This window comes from Danio rerio, chromosome 1 (genome assembly GCF_052040795.2).
Source record: "Danio rerio strain M-AB ecotype USA chromosome 1, GRCz13ab, whole genome shotgun sequence".
NCBI classification, from domain to species: Eukaryota; Metazoa; Chordata; class Actinopteri; order Cypriniformes; family Danionidae; genus Danio; species Danio rerio.
The window spans coordinates 51875790-51889849 of record NC_141021.1 but is presented as its reverse complement, the minus strand read 5'-3'; the positions used below and the strand labels follow the sequence as shown (position 1 = coordinate 51889849).

The following is a 14060-nucleotide window of genomic DNA, read 5'->3' as shown; positions in this document are numbered from 1 at the left end:
TACTCGGTGAGCACAGTAAGATGCGCGGAGTGCTTGTACTTGAACATGAGGATGTTAGGCACGATGCCCTCAGCTATTGGAGTCATCTTTGAAAATAGTCCACAGGTTTGTCCTTGCAACTGGGATGCCATATGAGCTCCTCACTAAATATGACACACTGAGGTTTTAAGCCTTTTTTGTCGTCAATATATGTAAATCCACACTTTTCATATTCGGGGTTGTACTTGCACTTCGACATATTTACTGCTATAATTAAATTAAATTTTGGATGTTGCACGTGGATTTCAAAATAAAAGTCCAATATATGCTAAATAGGTAAAAAAAAGTACTTTTGTTGTTTTTTTTACCACACACTCGACACACCAGTTGAGAAACTCTGCTGTAGACTATAGAAAAAATATTGCTCAAGGGGACTAATAATATTGTCCTTAAAATGGTTATAAAAAATAAAAACTGCTTTTATTCTAGACATAATAAAACAAATAAGACTTTCACCAGAAGAAAAAACATTATCAGACATACTGTGAAAATTTCCTTGCTCTGTTAAACATCATTTGGAAAATATATATTAAAAAAAGAGCTATTAGTTGACTTCAGCGGTATGTCTCATCTGGGTGATGTTTGCATATCTGCATGAGCTGTCAATAAAAAATGTCCACCGCCCTTCTTTGAACCCGTGCCCCATGGTTTGATTGACAGACCTCTCTCCTGAGCCTTGGCCCAGCTGGATCACTCATTTCCTGCACTAATGATGTGCATCTCACCACTGGGCACCTCAGGAAAGGAGGATCAGAGAGATGTGTGTGACTCACCTATGACTCTATACCTCTTTTCCAAATGTCTCCGACAGTAGTCATATGTAGTGTCACAGTCTACTTAACAATAGGGGAGGTACACGTGGATCAGCTCTTAAACTAACACCTGTTTATTTATTTTTTGGGAAAAGGTTCGATTTACAACTTCACTACAGTTAAACAGTTGAGTTTTACTACTTTTGAATCCATTTAAGCGGTATCTAGGTCTGGCGGGAGGACTTTTAGCTTAGCTTAGCATAAATTATTGAATCGGATTAGACCATTAGCATCTCATTCAAAAAAATGTAAGAGTTTTCCTATTTACTGCTTGACTCTTCTGTAGCTACATTGTGTACTGTAAAACTACAGCACAATTGTAATTCTTCCTTTACAGTGCTCTTGTAAATTTTACAGTATTACTGGCAACCAAAATTTCCAGTAATACTATAAATTGTACAGCAATTTTTTACAGTGTACATATTATGTCCCGTATGTGACCCATTCAGATTATGAATTCTCTTCTAATGTTCCGATCCCTTGATTTAGGTGTGTTTGTTCAGGAAGAGTTTGGAAATGTGTACTGTTTGTGTACTTGGAGGAACAGGGTTGGGAAACACTGCATTGTGATCTAATGAGCTGAAGTGAATGACTCCCAGCATCAGTTTTACCAGCTGACTCATCCTGCTGCCACAGCAAAGCCCGGGCCGGAGGCAGCATCGCTCTCTCCACAGGGTGTGCCCTACTGAGGGGTTACACCTGAACATGTGACGTACTCATCAGCGTCACACACATGGCTGATAGATCGTCTAGACATGCCTGCTAGAGAACAGAAGCAGGCCTTATAGCTGCTACATTTCTGATGCTGTAGACAGCCTGAGAGATATGGACCCTTTTCACATTTCTCAGTAGAAGTCGTCATAGTTGGGTAAATTTAGAGCACAGTGAATGGGAGAGTACAACAAATCATTTTTACAATCCTATTTGCTAAAATAATAAAAGAAAAACTTCACAATAGTGTTATTAAGACTTTGAGAAATAGGAAGATAACTGACATTAAATTCTCTGTCCCGTCCACAGACTCTGCATTACAAACGCCTCACACAAGTGGTAATTCGTTTTTTGTAATTTGATGCAGATGATGTAATACATACATAAATACATATAAATGTACATATGTTTTTAAAAAAATCTAAATATTAAACATTTTCATGGATTTAAGATGTTGATGACCATTAATCGTCTCATAACAGTCTTGTGAAAAGGGTCCATTACTGATCTCCATAGTGTATATGTATATTTAATAGGTCACACTTTATAATTAGATGTAATAATGTTAGTTAATATACATACTAACATGATGTAATAACGAACAATGCTTAATCATAGTTCAACATTTACTAATGCTCTAATAAAATTCATGCTTGTTAACATTAGTTGATGGGGTGCGAGTTAACAGTGTAACCCACCGACCCTACTGCACCCAACCAGGTCTGAGCTGGCATTTTGTATGGAAGTCGATTGCTCTAACAAAGAGGTTAAAGACCATGGCCTCTAGCGTCTATAGCTAGAACACCTTTTTTGAGATTAGAGGAGTGAGGTTTACCTGCATTGCACTTCACTACCTGGCCTTCGTAACACTAAACCCCGAAATCTCACTCTCATCCCGGACGAGCCCCCATCTGTAACCCACTGATCCTACTGCTCCCAACCCAGTCTGAGCTGGGATCAAACCGGCGATTCTTTGTATGGAAGTCAGTTGCTCTAAGAAGCAGCCTAAAGACCGTGGCCTCTAGCGTCCGTGGCTAGTGTACCTTTTGAGGTCAGAGAAGAGAGGTTTACCTGCATAGCACTTCGCTAGTTACACTACCTCTGTTACACTCAGAGGTCGAAATCTCACTCCCATCCCGGACGAGCCCCCACGGATTGGGATAATTCTGCAGTGGAAGTGCAGCTCCATAAAATACAATAAACAATCTATAAACTTTTTTGGTGTAACGCCTTGACTCACTCTGGAAACAAAAGATTGCAGGAGTTATCGAAACACGTAGATTTATTTACAAACACTCACATGAAGGACATAGGATACACAGGAGACTCAGGAATGACATAGGCTGACAACAAAGCATCAAGAATACCAGACAATGAATGACTAAACACAGGGACTATAAATACACTGGGAAATGATTAGACTGATTGCATACAGGGTTGAGACACAGGTGGAAGTAATGCACATGATGGAATGGCGATAAACAGAACAAAGGAGCACATGGGAATAGTCACATTGTGAACACAAATACTCGTGGAGCACAAGACCTGACATTGCGGTCCCACGACACATTTTTGTTGTGGTCTGGGCTATTTGCAGTGCATTTCTGTATTTGCATGTGATGTGAGTATTTCATGTGTAACAATCTATAAATAAAGAAAAAGATACAATTAAAATGAACTGTTTTATCATTTCCCTAGTCTTACAGTATTCAAGTGCAGTAACTGAACGATAAAATTAAAAACAATTCAACAAAATTAATCATAGTTACGGTCATAAATGGTGCAATTTCTTACACCTGAATGCTTTTAAAATCATTATACAATCAAAAACACATGCAAATAATAAATTATGATACAAAGTCAACACTGCATATCCTGCGGTGACGATTGCGAATGATCACATTGCGATATCGATGCTGAAACAATATATTGTGCAGCCGTAATTTCAATGTGCTTATATGATGCGAAGGAAATATCACTTATCAGTTGTAGTAGTTAAAAACAGTCTGTCATTTAATTTTTTTTTCCTGGGGGGTATAAAATATTCAACCCAGGCTCATTCTAAAAACATAGTCTCGTTGATGTTTCTGGAGACCGCGAAATACGTCCCGGGAGGTATGTATTTTGCAGTTTTTGTCTTCGCAAATCCACAAGAGGCTGCTGTGTGCTCTTTTTCACATCTCAAAATTGTCTCGTGGGCGCGAACTCTTGCATGAACCCAGCAGAGGCCACTGTCGAGTGACGTCTGTCTGACTGACTGAATGACCAAATGGCCGACTAGTCGACATGCCAATCGACCAAGCCACCTCCTCCTTCCCTAAACCCAACCAATTTTATCTATTGACCCGCCCACCCGCTTACTTCATTAAACCCAACCGACGATTTACAAAAACTGTCCAGAAAAAGAAAAGCTGTTATGCACTTGTTCACTTTATTTTTTGGAGTCTGTTTTTGTCTTACCTGATTTCTGGAACCGCTCTTTCCCGGACTCGAACCTGGTTGCAGCGGGAAAGCTCTCCACACGGAGGTTAGCTGTCAGCTGGTAAGCGCGAAAAGGAACGGCATCATACCGCTTCGTAGCTTTTTAAAAATGAAATGCAGCCATACGTACCTCCGGCTACATCATATGCGATCTCCAGAAACGTCTACAGGACTACATTTTCAGAATGAGCCTGTGTTCATTTATATTTATTAGTTTAGTTAATATTTATATTATAACACAAATTTCAAAATTTGTTGTTTTTATTGTCCCTATTGATTAGTTTAGCAGAACAATTGTATTTATTTCTTTAAAATATATATGTTTAAATTTAAGATAGTATAAAGTGTAAAGAATTTGGATAATGGTGTTAAATGTAATATTTAATAAGTCTTAAATATAATTAGGGTGGCACGATGGCTCAGTGGTTAGCACAGTCAGCCTTGCAACAAGAAGGTCGCTGGTTCAAGTCCCAGCTGGGTCAGTTGGCATTATGTGGACTTGGCATGTTCTCTCCGTGTTAGCGTGGGTTTCCTCCAGGTGCTTCGGTTTTCCCCACAGTTCAAAGACATGCGCTATAGGTGAATTAAATAAAAAGGAAATTGGCCATAGTATATGTGTGTGAATAAATGATAAATAAAGTCACTAAGCCGTATGAAAAGTAATGAATGAATAAAACTAGTTTCTCGTATTGCACTGCTGTGATAGCTGTTTAGCATTTAAAATGACTGCTTTTTATATTTAACTGTATTTCAGTTGTTTTTAATTATATGTAAAAACCATATATGAGCAATCAGCAATATATAAGTATCTGTATATAAATGTATATTAAAAAAATGATAATCAGCTTATTGGTATTAGCCAGGATTTTAATATCATCGCATCCGTAAATGCAACCCATTAAATGCATTAAACATCTGTGCGTCACAACCTATATTTTCTCTCTGTTCAAGTTCTGAGTAATGTTTATTATTATTAAAACAATTAAATAAGGCATGATGTGTAGATTAGATATTCATAATCACTTCACGTTTATTCATAATCGGCTAATGTTTGATTTGTTCTTCACATTGCAGACGGTTAGTGATGATCTTTTCGTATGTGAGCTATAATGTGATTAATGCTGTAGAGCTATCATGATGAAAAGTCTGTTAGCTGAGAGATTAAGCTAAGCGCTGTCTTATATTAAATGCCTGGGTTTATCTGAATTGCTAAATGACTAGTGAGTTTGTGAGCTGGATGGTGTCAGAGGAGCAGGATGAGGAGATGATCTGGGTAAGTAATGGGCCGTGACTCAATTAAAATTCCATGCTGCGTAAGTTTGGTGTGCAGAGATCTTTATTAGCTCATTATTCTGTGTGTGTGTGTGTGTGTGTGTGTGTGTTTACGCCCTCTGACTCATCACATTTCATCGTGCTGAACGTGCAACTCTGTGTGCACTTGATTCCAATAGTGTCTGGCTGCAGACTGGCACATGAACTCTCAGACATGCATACATACAGTTGAAGTCAAAATGATTAGCCCTCCTGGGATTTAAATAATATATTTTTCAAATGATGTTTTACAGAGCATAGAATTTTTAACAGTATTTCCTATAATATTTTCTTCTGGAGAAAGTCTTATTTGGTTTATTTCGGCTAGAATAAAAGCAGTTTTTAATTTTAAGGTCAATATTATTAGCCCCCTTAAGCAATATTTATTCCAGCACGTGCTCATTGTGGATGTGCACCCGTCTACATTTCTGGAGAGCATGAATTATGTAGTCAGAGGTACGTATAGCTGCATTTCGTCTTTAAAACAAACAGCATAGGGGCGGTATAATGCCGCCGATGGCTTCTGTTCCTTTTCACGTTACCAGCGGGTCGCTTACCTCTGTATTGATGGCTTTTTCAGTATTACCAGTTTGCCCAGGGGCTTGTTGCGTATGTCAGCAAACTTGAGACGCACCCGCGATGACAGTATTCGAAGATTGGTTTCACAAACCAGGTAAATCAAAAGCAAAAAATGAAATAAACATAAACAACAGGCCGAAAACGACATGGTAAAATCATGTGGCCGCAACGGCTTTTCTTTTTCTAGATGTGTTCTGAAAACACTATCGGTTGGGTTTAGGGAAGTTGATGGGTGGGTCACTCAGTCAGTCGATAGCAAGCTGGCCTGAGGTGCGTTTCCAATAACTAACGTCGCAAGTTTCGTTGTTACAAAGATAGTTAATTGATTTGGCGTTTTCTCAAATCTGCCGTTCCAACAAGCATTCGCAAACAGCATCACAAACTTGTACGCTTACAACTACACCTTTACAGCTGTAATTAGACGCATTGTTCCTGGTTGTGTTCTATTTACCGTTATCCCCCCATGCTCTATTCATTTAGAATGTTCCAACATTTATACTTGGAATGATTAAAAAAAACATTAAAGTCATGTCTCTTAGGTGTGATTTGCTTTCAAAGTATCTTTACAGTTTAGTTTTAGCGATCTTCATTTCGACAAATGCATTCCCTTCGCAGTGCACTTTGAAAACATTTATGCCATGGCTCATGACGAAAGCTGCATGTGATCTATTATTTAAAAGCGGAATTTACGTTACATATCCGAAGCTGGAGAAAACAAAAATATATAGCATATGTTAATGCTTTTAATTTAGAGTAGGTTATTTATTAAGAAATGTATCTGTGCTGTATATGACATGAGCCTGTTGGTCAGAACATTTCTGCAGTCATTTAAATGTGTCAAATTGTAAAAGTAAGCTTAAAAAAAAGAACACAAATAATTTAACAATATCCTACTTATTAATAATAATAATAATGATTATGATAATAATAATATTAATAATAATAATGATGATTTTAAGTAGGGTTTTTTTATTTCTTAATAAATAAGCCTACTGTAAATTAGACCTACAACAATTAACGATTTATATGGTTTATGAGATTAGAATACATGGTAGCTAAGTGATTTTATATGGAGTATTTTCAGTAATATTTGTAAAGGAAACAAAAATAGGATCTATATGTGCCATTTATATATATATATATATATATATATATATATATATATATATATATATATATATATATATATATATATATATATATATCTAATTTATATTAACATGGAAAACGAGTGCATGTTTTTACCAAAACTAATATTGGATTTTTTTAAAAATGTGTGATCATGTAAAACAATATAATTTGCATAAAAATTATGTTTTTTTTTTCTCTAAAGAAGTTGTTACTCCACCCTGTCTAGAGCGTCATTTTAGGCGTTTTACGTTATAACTAATTTGGTTCAAAAGATGGATCTGCGACAGAGAAACTACGTGCTTTGGGAAACACTCGTCACTACATTGTTCTTTTCCCCAACGATGCATCGTACTATGATAGTTCAGCAACGAGTTATGTCGTTGTTTGGAAAACGCACCCCTGGTCAGCTGAAGTGTATATTGCGCCCTCTGGTGGATTAATGTGAGAAGAAGACACAAGAGAGAAATTTGAGATCATCAAAAAGCACACACAAAAATTTGTTTTATTAAAAACAAGCTTAGATTTGTCCACCTGTCAGGTTTTAGACCATATTGGGCACAGCATGTGTATTTGGATATAACTCAGTTGTTTGAGCACACTTCGTTATTATTGTTCATTTATTAGTTTGCTGGAAATAAGAACTGAATTTAGAAATAGTTTTGAAACAAATATTTTCGCTTATCAAATGAAATTAATTATTTTTAGGCTAATTGATGTCTGTGCATACAAGGTTTCCCTATCCACGAGAGCAAAGTGAAAGTAGATTATGAGATGCCTTATCTCTCATTCTCGCGCTGTAGATGCTCTCTTTAACTGTTTTCTTGCTAGTGAAATGCTCAGTTTTTCCACTTACAAAGTCTGTCATGTAAATAGCAAATGCGTTTATGGTGCGACGGAACTGGCTCTTAAAGGGAATGGGAGATGAGACTCTGATTGGTTTATTCTCAAAACACACCTATAACTCATTGAGAAAATCAAATCAACCACTTTAGACCAAGCGGATTTTTCTGTCCTTAAATTAGCAAAAGTGGATTCTGACACACCCTAAAAGCGTTTGCACCCTGCGCTTTGTGCATGGACCGACAAAATAGAGCCCCTTATGTTTTCAATTTCCTCAGAAACGAAAACCTGGATACATGTTCACAATGAGTCTGTTTTTTTATTATTGTTTATTTTTTTATTGTCTACGGAACAAACCCCTGTTTTACAATGACTTGCCTAATTAACCTGGTTAAGCCTTTAAACGCCTTTTTAAGCTGAAGACTAGTATGTTGAAACATATCTAGTGAAACGTTATGTACTGTCATCATGGCAAAGATAAAAGAAATCAGTTATTAGAAATAAGTTATTAAACCTATTATGATTAGAAACATATTGAACATTTTTTTCTTTCAGTTTAACATAAATTGGGGAAAATATAGAAGGGGATAATAATACAGGAGGGCTAATAGTTCTGACTTCAATGTGTTTAGTACATTGGAAGCACATTTGAATGGTATTAAAAAAATGTTTTAAAAAGAAATGGTGAGTTTAAGACAGTATAATTCCCAATGTATCTATTCAAATTTTTCATTTTCACATTGTAATGCGCTTACTCAGGGGTGTGAGAACATGACGAGGTGTGAAGCGGATGTGTTTAACTCGAAAATGAGCTCAGGTGAATGTTGATACACGTAGGATTAACCATTAATGAGCGTAGTAACACCTAAAGCGACCAGCGAATGACAAAGGAATATTCATGCTCATTGTACTTTCTCCTGTCTCTTTAGGAGATAAAGACGGCAGTAAGGTGACGACAGTGGCCGCGACCCCCGGTCAGGGTCCCGACCGGCCTCAGGAGGTCAGCTATACGGACACAAAGGTCATTGGAAACGGCTCATTTGGGGTCGTATATCAGGCCAAGCTTTGTGACACCGGCGAGTTGGTGGCCATAAAGAAGGTGCTGCAGGATAAAAGGTTTAAGGTAAGAATGTTTATTTATTTATTTATTTATTTATTTATTTTTATTTATTTATTTATTTATTTATTTATTTATTTATTTATTTATTTATTTATTTATTTATTTATGTTTTAATGCCATATCACCAGCATTGGCTATACACTCAAAAATAACACCTGCTGCTTGTTTAACTACTTATTTAAAATGAAAACAAAACATTTTTAAAGATTTTTTTGGGTACAACTTATTTGGTTTATGTTCAGTCCAGGTAACTTAATCGATTTGTGTTGGGACAACAACATGATTTAATTGTGTGGAACATAGCAAAAACTATACTAAATATACAATATATAACACGCAATCATCGGTTTCTCAATAAACACTCATTGACAAATAACTACAACACCCAAAAGAGTCATGTACAATCCTTTAGTTTGATTAATGATGAATATTCCTCCAGAAATTCCTCCTTAAAATGTGTCCTGAATAAAAGCGTTCTCTAATATCTTAAGGTAAGAATGTGTGTTGTAGAGCTGCACGATTAATCGAAAAAAGACTGCGATCTCAATACGACTCCCTAGACGATCTTAATCCAGCATTCCTATGATTCTGCCAAGCATATTTTCAAGTTCAGGAGAGAAGCAAAGGCAGCCACACAAGTCTTCACATTGTTTTACATACATTGCTCAGCAACGTGGACACCTCCAAAAAGTGTTAAAAATGTCACATGCTGTATTTAGAAGGTATAATTCACCCAAAAATATAATTTCTGTCGTCATGTAATGATGTATTCGCGGCCGCGAAATCACGCGTGACGTGAGCTGTTACTGTGGTCTATTAATGTTGTCAATGACAGATTGTGAGCAAATGTCTCAAACATAATTTTAATTAGGTCTATTAAATATTGAGCATTTTAACCAACAGTAGACCTACATACAGTTTAGGTCAGAATCATTAGCCTTCCTGAATTTTTCGCCCCCCTGTTTAATTTTTTTCCCAATTTCAATTTAATCATTTTCTTTTCAGCGTAGTCCCTTTATCAAAATGGGGGTCACCACAGCAGAATGAACGGCTAACTTATCCAACATATGTTTTACGCAGCGGATGCCCTTCCAGCTGCAACCCATACACACTTACTCACAATTTAGCTCACCCAATTCACCTATACCACATGGCTTTGGACTTGTGGGGAAAGCGAGGTAGCAAGAAGGTTGCTGGTTTGAGTCCTGACTGGGCCAGTTGGCATCTTCTGTGTGGAGTTTGCTTTTTCCCCGTGTTGGCGTGAGTTTCCTCCGGGTGCTCCAGTTTCCCACACAGTCCAAAGACATGCGCTATAGGTGAATTGAATAAACTACATTGGTCATAGTGTATGAGTGTGAATGTGAGAGAGTATGGGTGTTTCCCAGTACTGGGTTGGAGCTGGAAGGGCATCCGCTGTGTAAAACATATGCATACTAACGTTAGCAGAACATTCTGTCTTTTCTGGAGCTAAAATTATGAGTTTTATTTATTTTTCCTTACTGAATATTTTGGAAATACAGTATTCCAGCACTTTCAGTAAAGAGAAAAGAGCTGTTGATCGTTTGAAGATATTATGAAGAACACAACAAAACACAAATTCTTTGTAAAAGTCTTCGAATAAAAACTAGCAACATTTAAAGCTTCATGAAGGGGGACTATTCTTTTAAATTATTATTTTTAAAAATATATTTAACTATAATATTAAGCCTTATTTTAAGTTTACATGTACCATTTTGATGTGAGTGTTCATGATGCTTATTTATTTATTTTTACCAGAATCGTGAGTTACAGATCATGAGGAAACTCGATCACTGTAACATCGTCCGTCTGCGGTATTTCTTCTACTCCAGTGGAGATAAAGTGAGTGCTTTTCCTTATTTTTTTCATCAGTGACCTATAGTCAATTAATTATTTACATTAAACGATTTTAGTTCACTTTTACTTTTCAAGTTAGAACAATAAAAGCAATCAAGTATACTGCACACACTCTTTCATCTCTGATGCTTTTTCAGACGCTTGCACCAGACACTTTACAATCACTCCCCATTTCTATAAAAACATGCATGAGTGTGCCTCACACAGGTGAGTGGGTTTGACAAACCACCTACAGAAACACTCCTGTCTCTATATGCACCAACCACTTTACATGCATATCAAAGTGTGCCTCACACAGGTGAGTGGGTTTGACCAACCACCTATAGAAACACTCCTGTCTCTATATGCACCAACCACTTTACATGCATATCAGAGTGTGCCTCACACAAGTGAGTGGGTTTGACAAACCACCTATAGAAACACTCCTGTCTCTATATGCACCAACCACTTTACATGCATATCGGAGTGTGCCTCACACAAGTGAGTGGGTTTGACAAACCACCTATAGAAACACTCCTGTCTCTATATGCACTGGACACTTTACATGCATATCAAAGTGTGCCTCACACAGGTGAGTGGGTTTGACAAACCACCTATAGAAACACTCCTGTCTCTATATGCACTGGACACTTTACATGCATATCAAAGTGTGCCTCACACAGGTGAGTGGGTTTGACAAACCACCTGTAGACACACTCCTGTCTCTATATGCACTGGACACTTTACATGCATATCAGAGTGTGCCTCACACAAGTGAGTGGGCTTGACAAACCACCTGTAGACACACTCCTGTCTCTATATGCACCAAGCACTTTACATGCGTATCTGAGTGTGCCTCACACAGGTGAGTGGGTTTGACAAACCACCTCTAGAAACATTTATTTCCCCATAGGCACCAGACACTTTTCTTAAACTTCATCTTACAAGCACTCAATAAAGAAAACAATGTTTACTTGTGAATGTATCACAAATAACGTAGCACTGCTTGTTTTCTTAAACCATAAATACCTCTCCTTGTATAGTTAAGTATGTATTATATATGCATAGTCAGTAGTTAGTTTAGCTAGATTACCGCTCCAGTATGTTAGTTATGTGTTTATGTGCGTTTACAGATCTTTGATTTAATGAAAAGTATAGATATTAGTAGATAAAAGCAGATATTAGTTTGTTATATGCTAAAGGCGAGAGATAATGGAGGTAGGACGAGCTTGATATTTATGAGGGTTTGGTCTTATGCTGATTGGATAAAACAGTGATTGTCAATAATGAATTAGAATTGTCGAAACATCTGCTCACTCTCCTCCCAGCATTTGTTTATAAATCATCACTGAATGTAGCTCTTACGTCCAGTGTTGTTTTCATATTTTTGATTGTTTATTTGTGTAGCACCGTGAGACATGACATTTCGTCCCACTGTATGTCAACACATGTAGCAAAATGACAATAAAACTCGATTTGATTTGAAGTTCTGTGACAAGTTCTAGTTAGTTAGTCTATCTACTCATTGAAACAACACAATTATTGAGATTGTTTTGAGAAATTGTGAGATATTTTGAGTTTGTTTTATTTTATTTAAAAAAAAAAAATTGTTTTATTTTCACTCTACCTAATTTAGTAAAAATCAATTAGCAATTAGCAAATCAATTGTGTTGAACCCAGCGTTTTTTACAGTGAGTCTAACATCATACACAAAGCATGATTTTTATTTTAATAACGAGTAAGAGAAAGGTAGACAGAATAGGAATACATAGAATAGAAATGTAATAGTGCTATTGTTAGAGGGTCAAATGTTGACAAAAAGAAAAGACAAGAAGCATGTGGTTTGACAGTTTCAGCAGTGTATGTGTTGCTGTGCTGCAAACCCTGTGTGAGTGTCGGTCTGATCGCTAACTTTTTAATGAGCTGTGCTTGTGAGGGACTGCAGCAGAACCCGCAGGTACTCTGACTTTTGCACAGCCAGTTGACCAATACTCTGAGACACCTGCCTAAAAGTTTGATATCTGTTAGGCTTCCATTTACAATAATTGTAACTAATTTTATAGAACTTGATTTAAATTTTAATACTTAAAACATGTATATAGATATAAAAATATAATAATAATTAAAGTTGAATAATTATAGTTAATAATTAAATTTATAGATAATTTATAGATAATTATAGATAATAATTAAAGTTAAATTTAGATTGCTCTTTAATGGAAATGTGAGTTTTGTATTATACTACAAATAATAGATTGAATAAATAAACAAATAACGAAAAAAATGTAAATAATCTTAATTGTTGTGTCATTTTCTTTTGCATATATTTAGAGACTTTTGTCTATATTTTTATAAATGTATATAGCATAACTATTTTTGTCTTTGATCCCCAAATCAAAACATTATATATATTTCTCAAATATTTACCATGTGCTGTTTAATGGAGAAAATATTTTTTAAACATATTTCTAAAAAGTTTTAATAACAACAACAACAATAATAATAATAATAATAATAATAATAATAATAATAATATTTATCTTAGCAGTTTGAAAAAAAATAATAATAATAATTCCAGCCAAACTAAAAGAAATAATACTTTCTAAAGAAAAGAAAGGAAATACTGTGAACAAATATTACAGATGGGCCTATAATTATATTTAATAATAATTTAATTTATTATTTAATAAAAATTGCATTAAAAAAAGGTGCCTTCCTTTTTATGTATCATTAAAAAAACTATTTTATACAATCTTCAATGGGAGATTCTGTAGTATGCTAGTATCCCTATCCCTAAAAGGATCTCCATCATGTGCTGCGGTTCCCATACACAAAAATGTATGATACCATCAGATGAATAATGAAATTAACTAGGGCTACATAATACTACACACAATACTAAAATTGCAATATGCCATATTGTTGTTGTGCTGCAATAACAATATTTCTTTTGAACTTGATCAGAAATCTTGTTTTTAAATAATTTGTTGGTTACGATCACACTAAAATAAACAGGTAATATATATTTTTCTGAACAAATTCTAAAAAGCTATATCAATGTGCAAATATTTAGACGTTAAAAGCCCATGAACAACTAAAAACTGGCAGAAATTCTTATGGGTTGTTGTCATTTTCCTCTCTTGTCTTCCAGCATTAGTATTTATTTTCAGCTCTAGGTTCAG

The 14060-nt window shown here is 35.7% G+C and overlaps 1 protein-coding gene across 4 annotated transcripts in view; it reads left to right on the top strand.

Annotated features, from left to right (window-relative positions):
* The window catches only part of gsk3bb (glycogen synthase kinase 3 beta, genome duplicate b), a 44864-nt gene that overhangs the window by 4708 nt on the left and 26096 nt on the right, over nt 1-14060 (top strand). For all 4 annotated transcript variants that reach the window (XM_087235780.1, NM_001145688.1, XM_087235781.1 and 1 more), the window contains exons 2-3: nt 8834-9027; nt 10801-10884. In XM_087235780.1, the coding sequence (XP_087091906.1) occupies nt 8834-9027; nt 10801-10884 (278 nt within the window). The remainder of the gene's footprint in view (nt 1-8833; nt 9028-10800; nt 10885-14060) is intronic.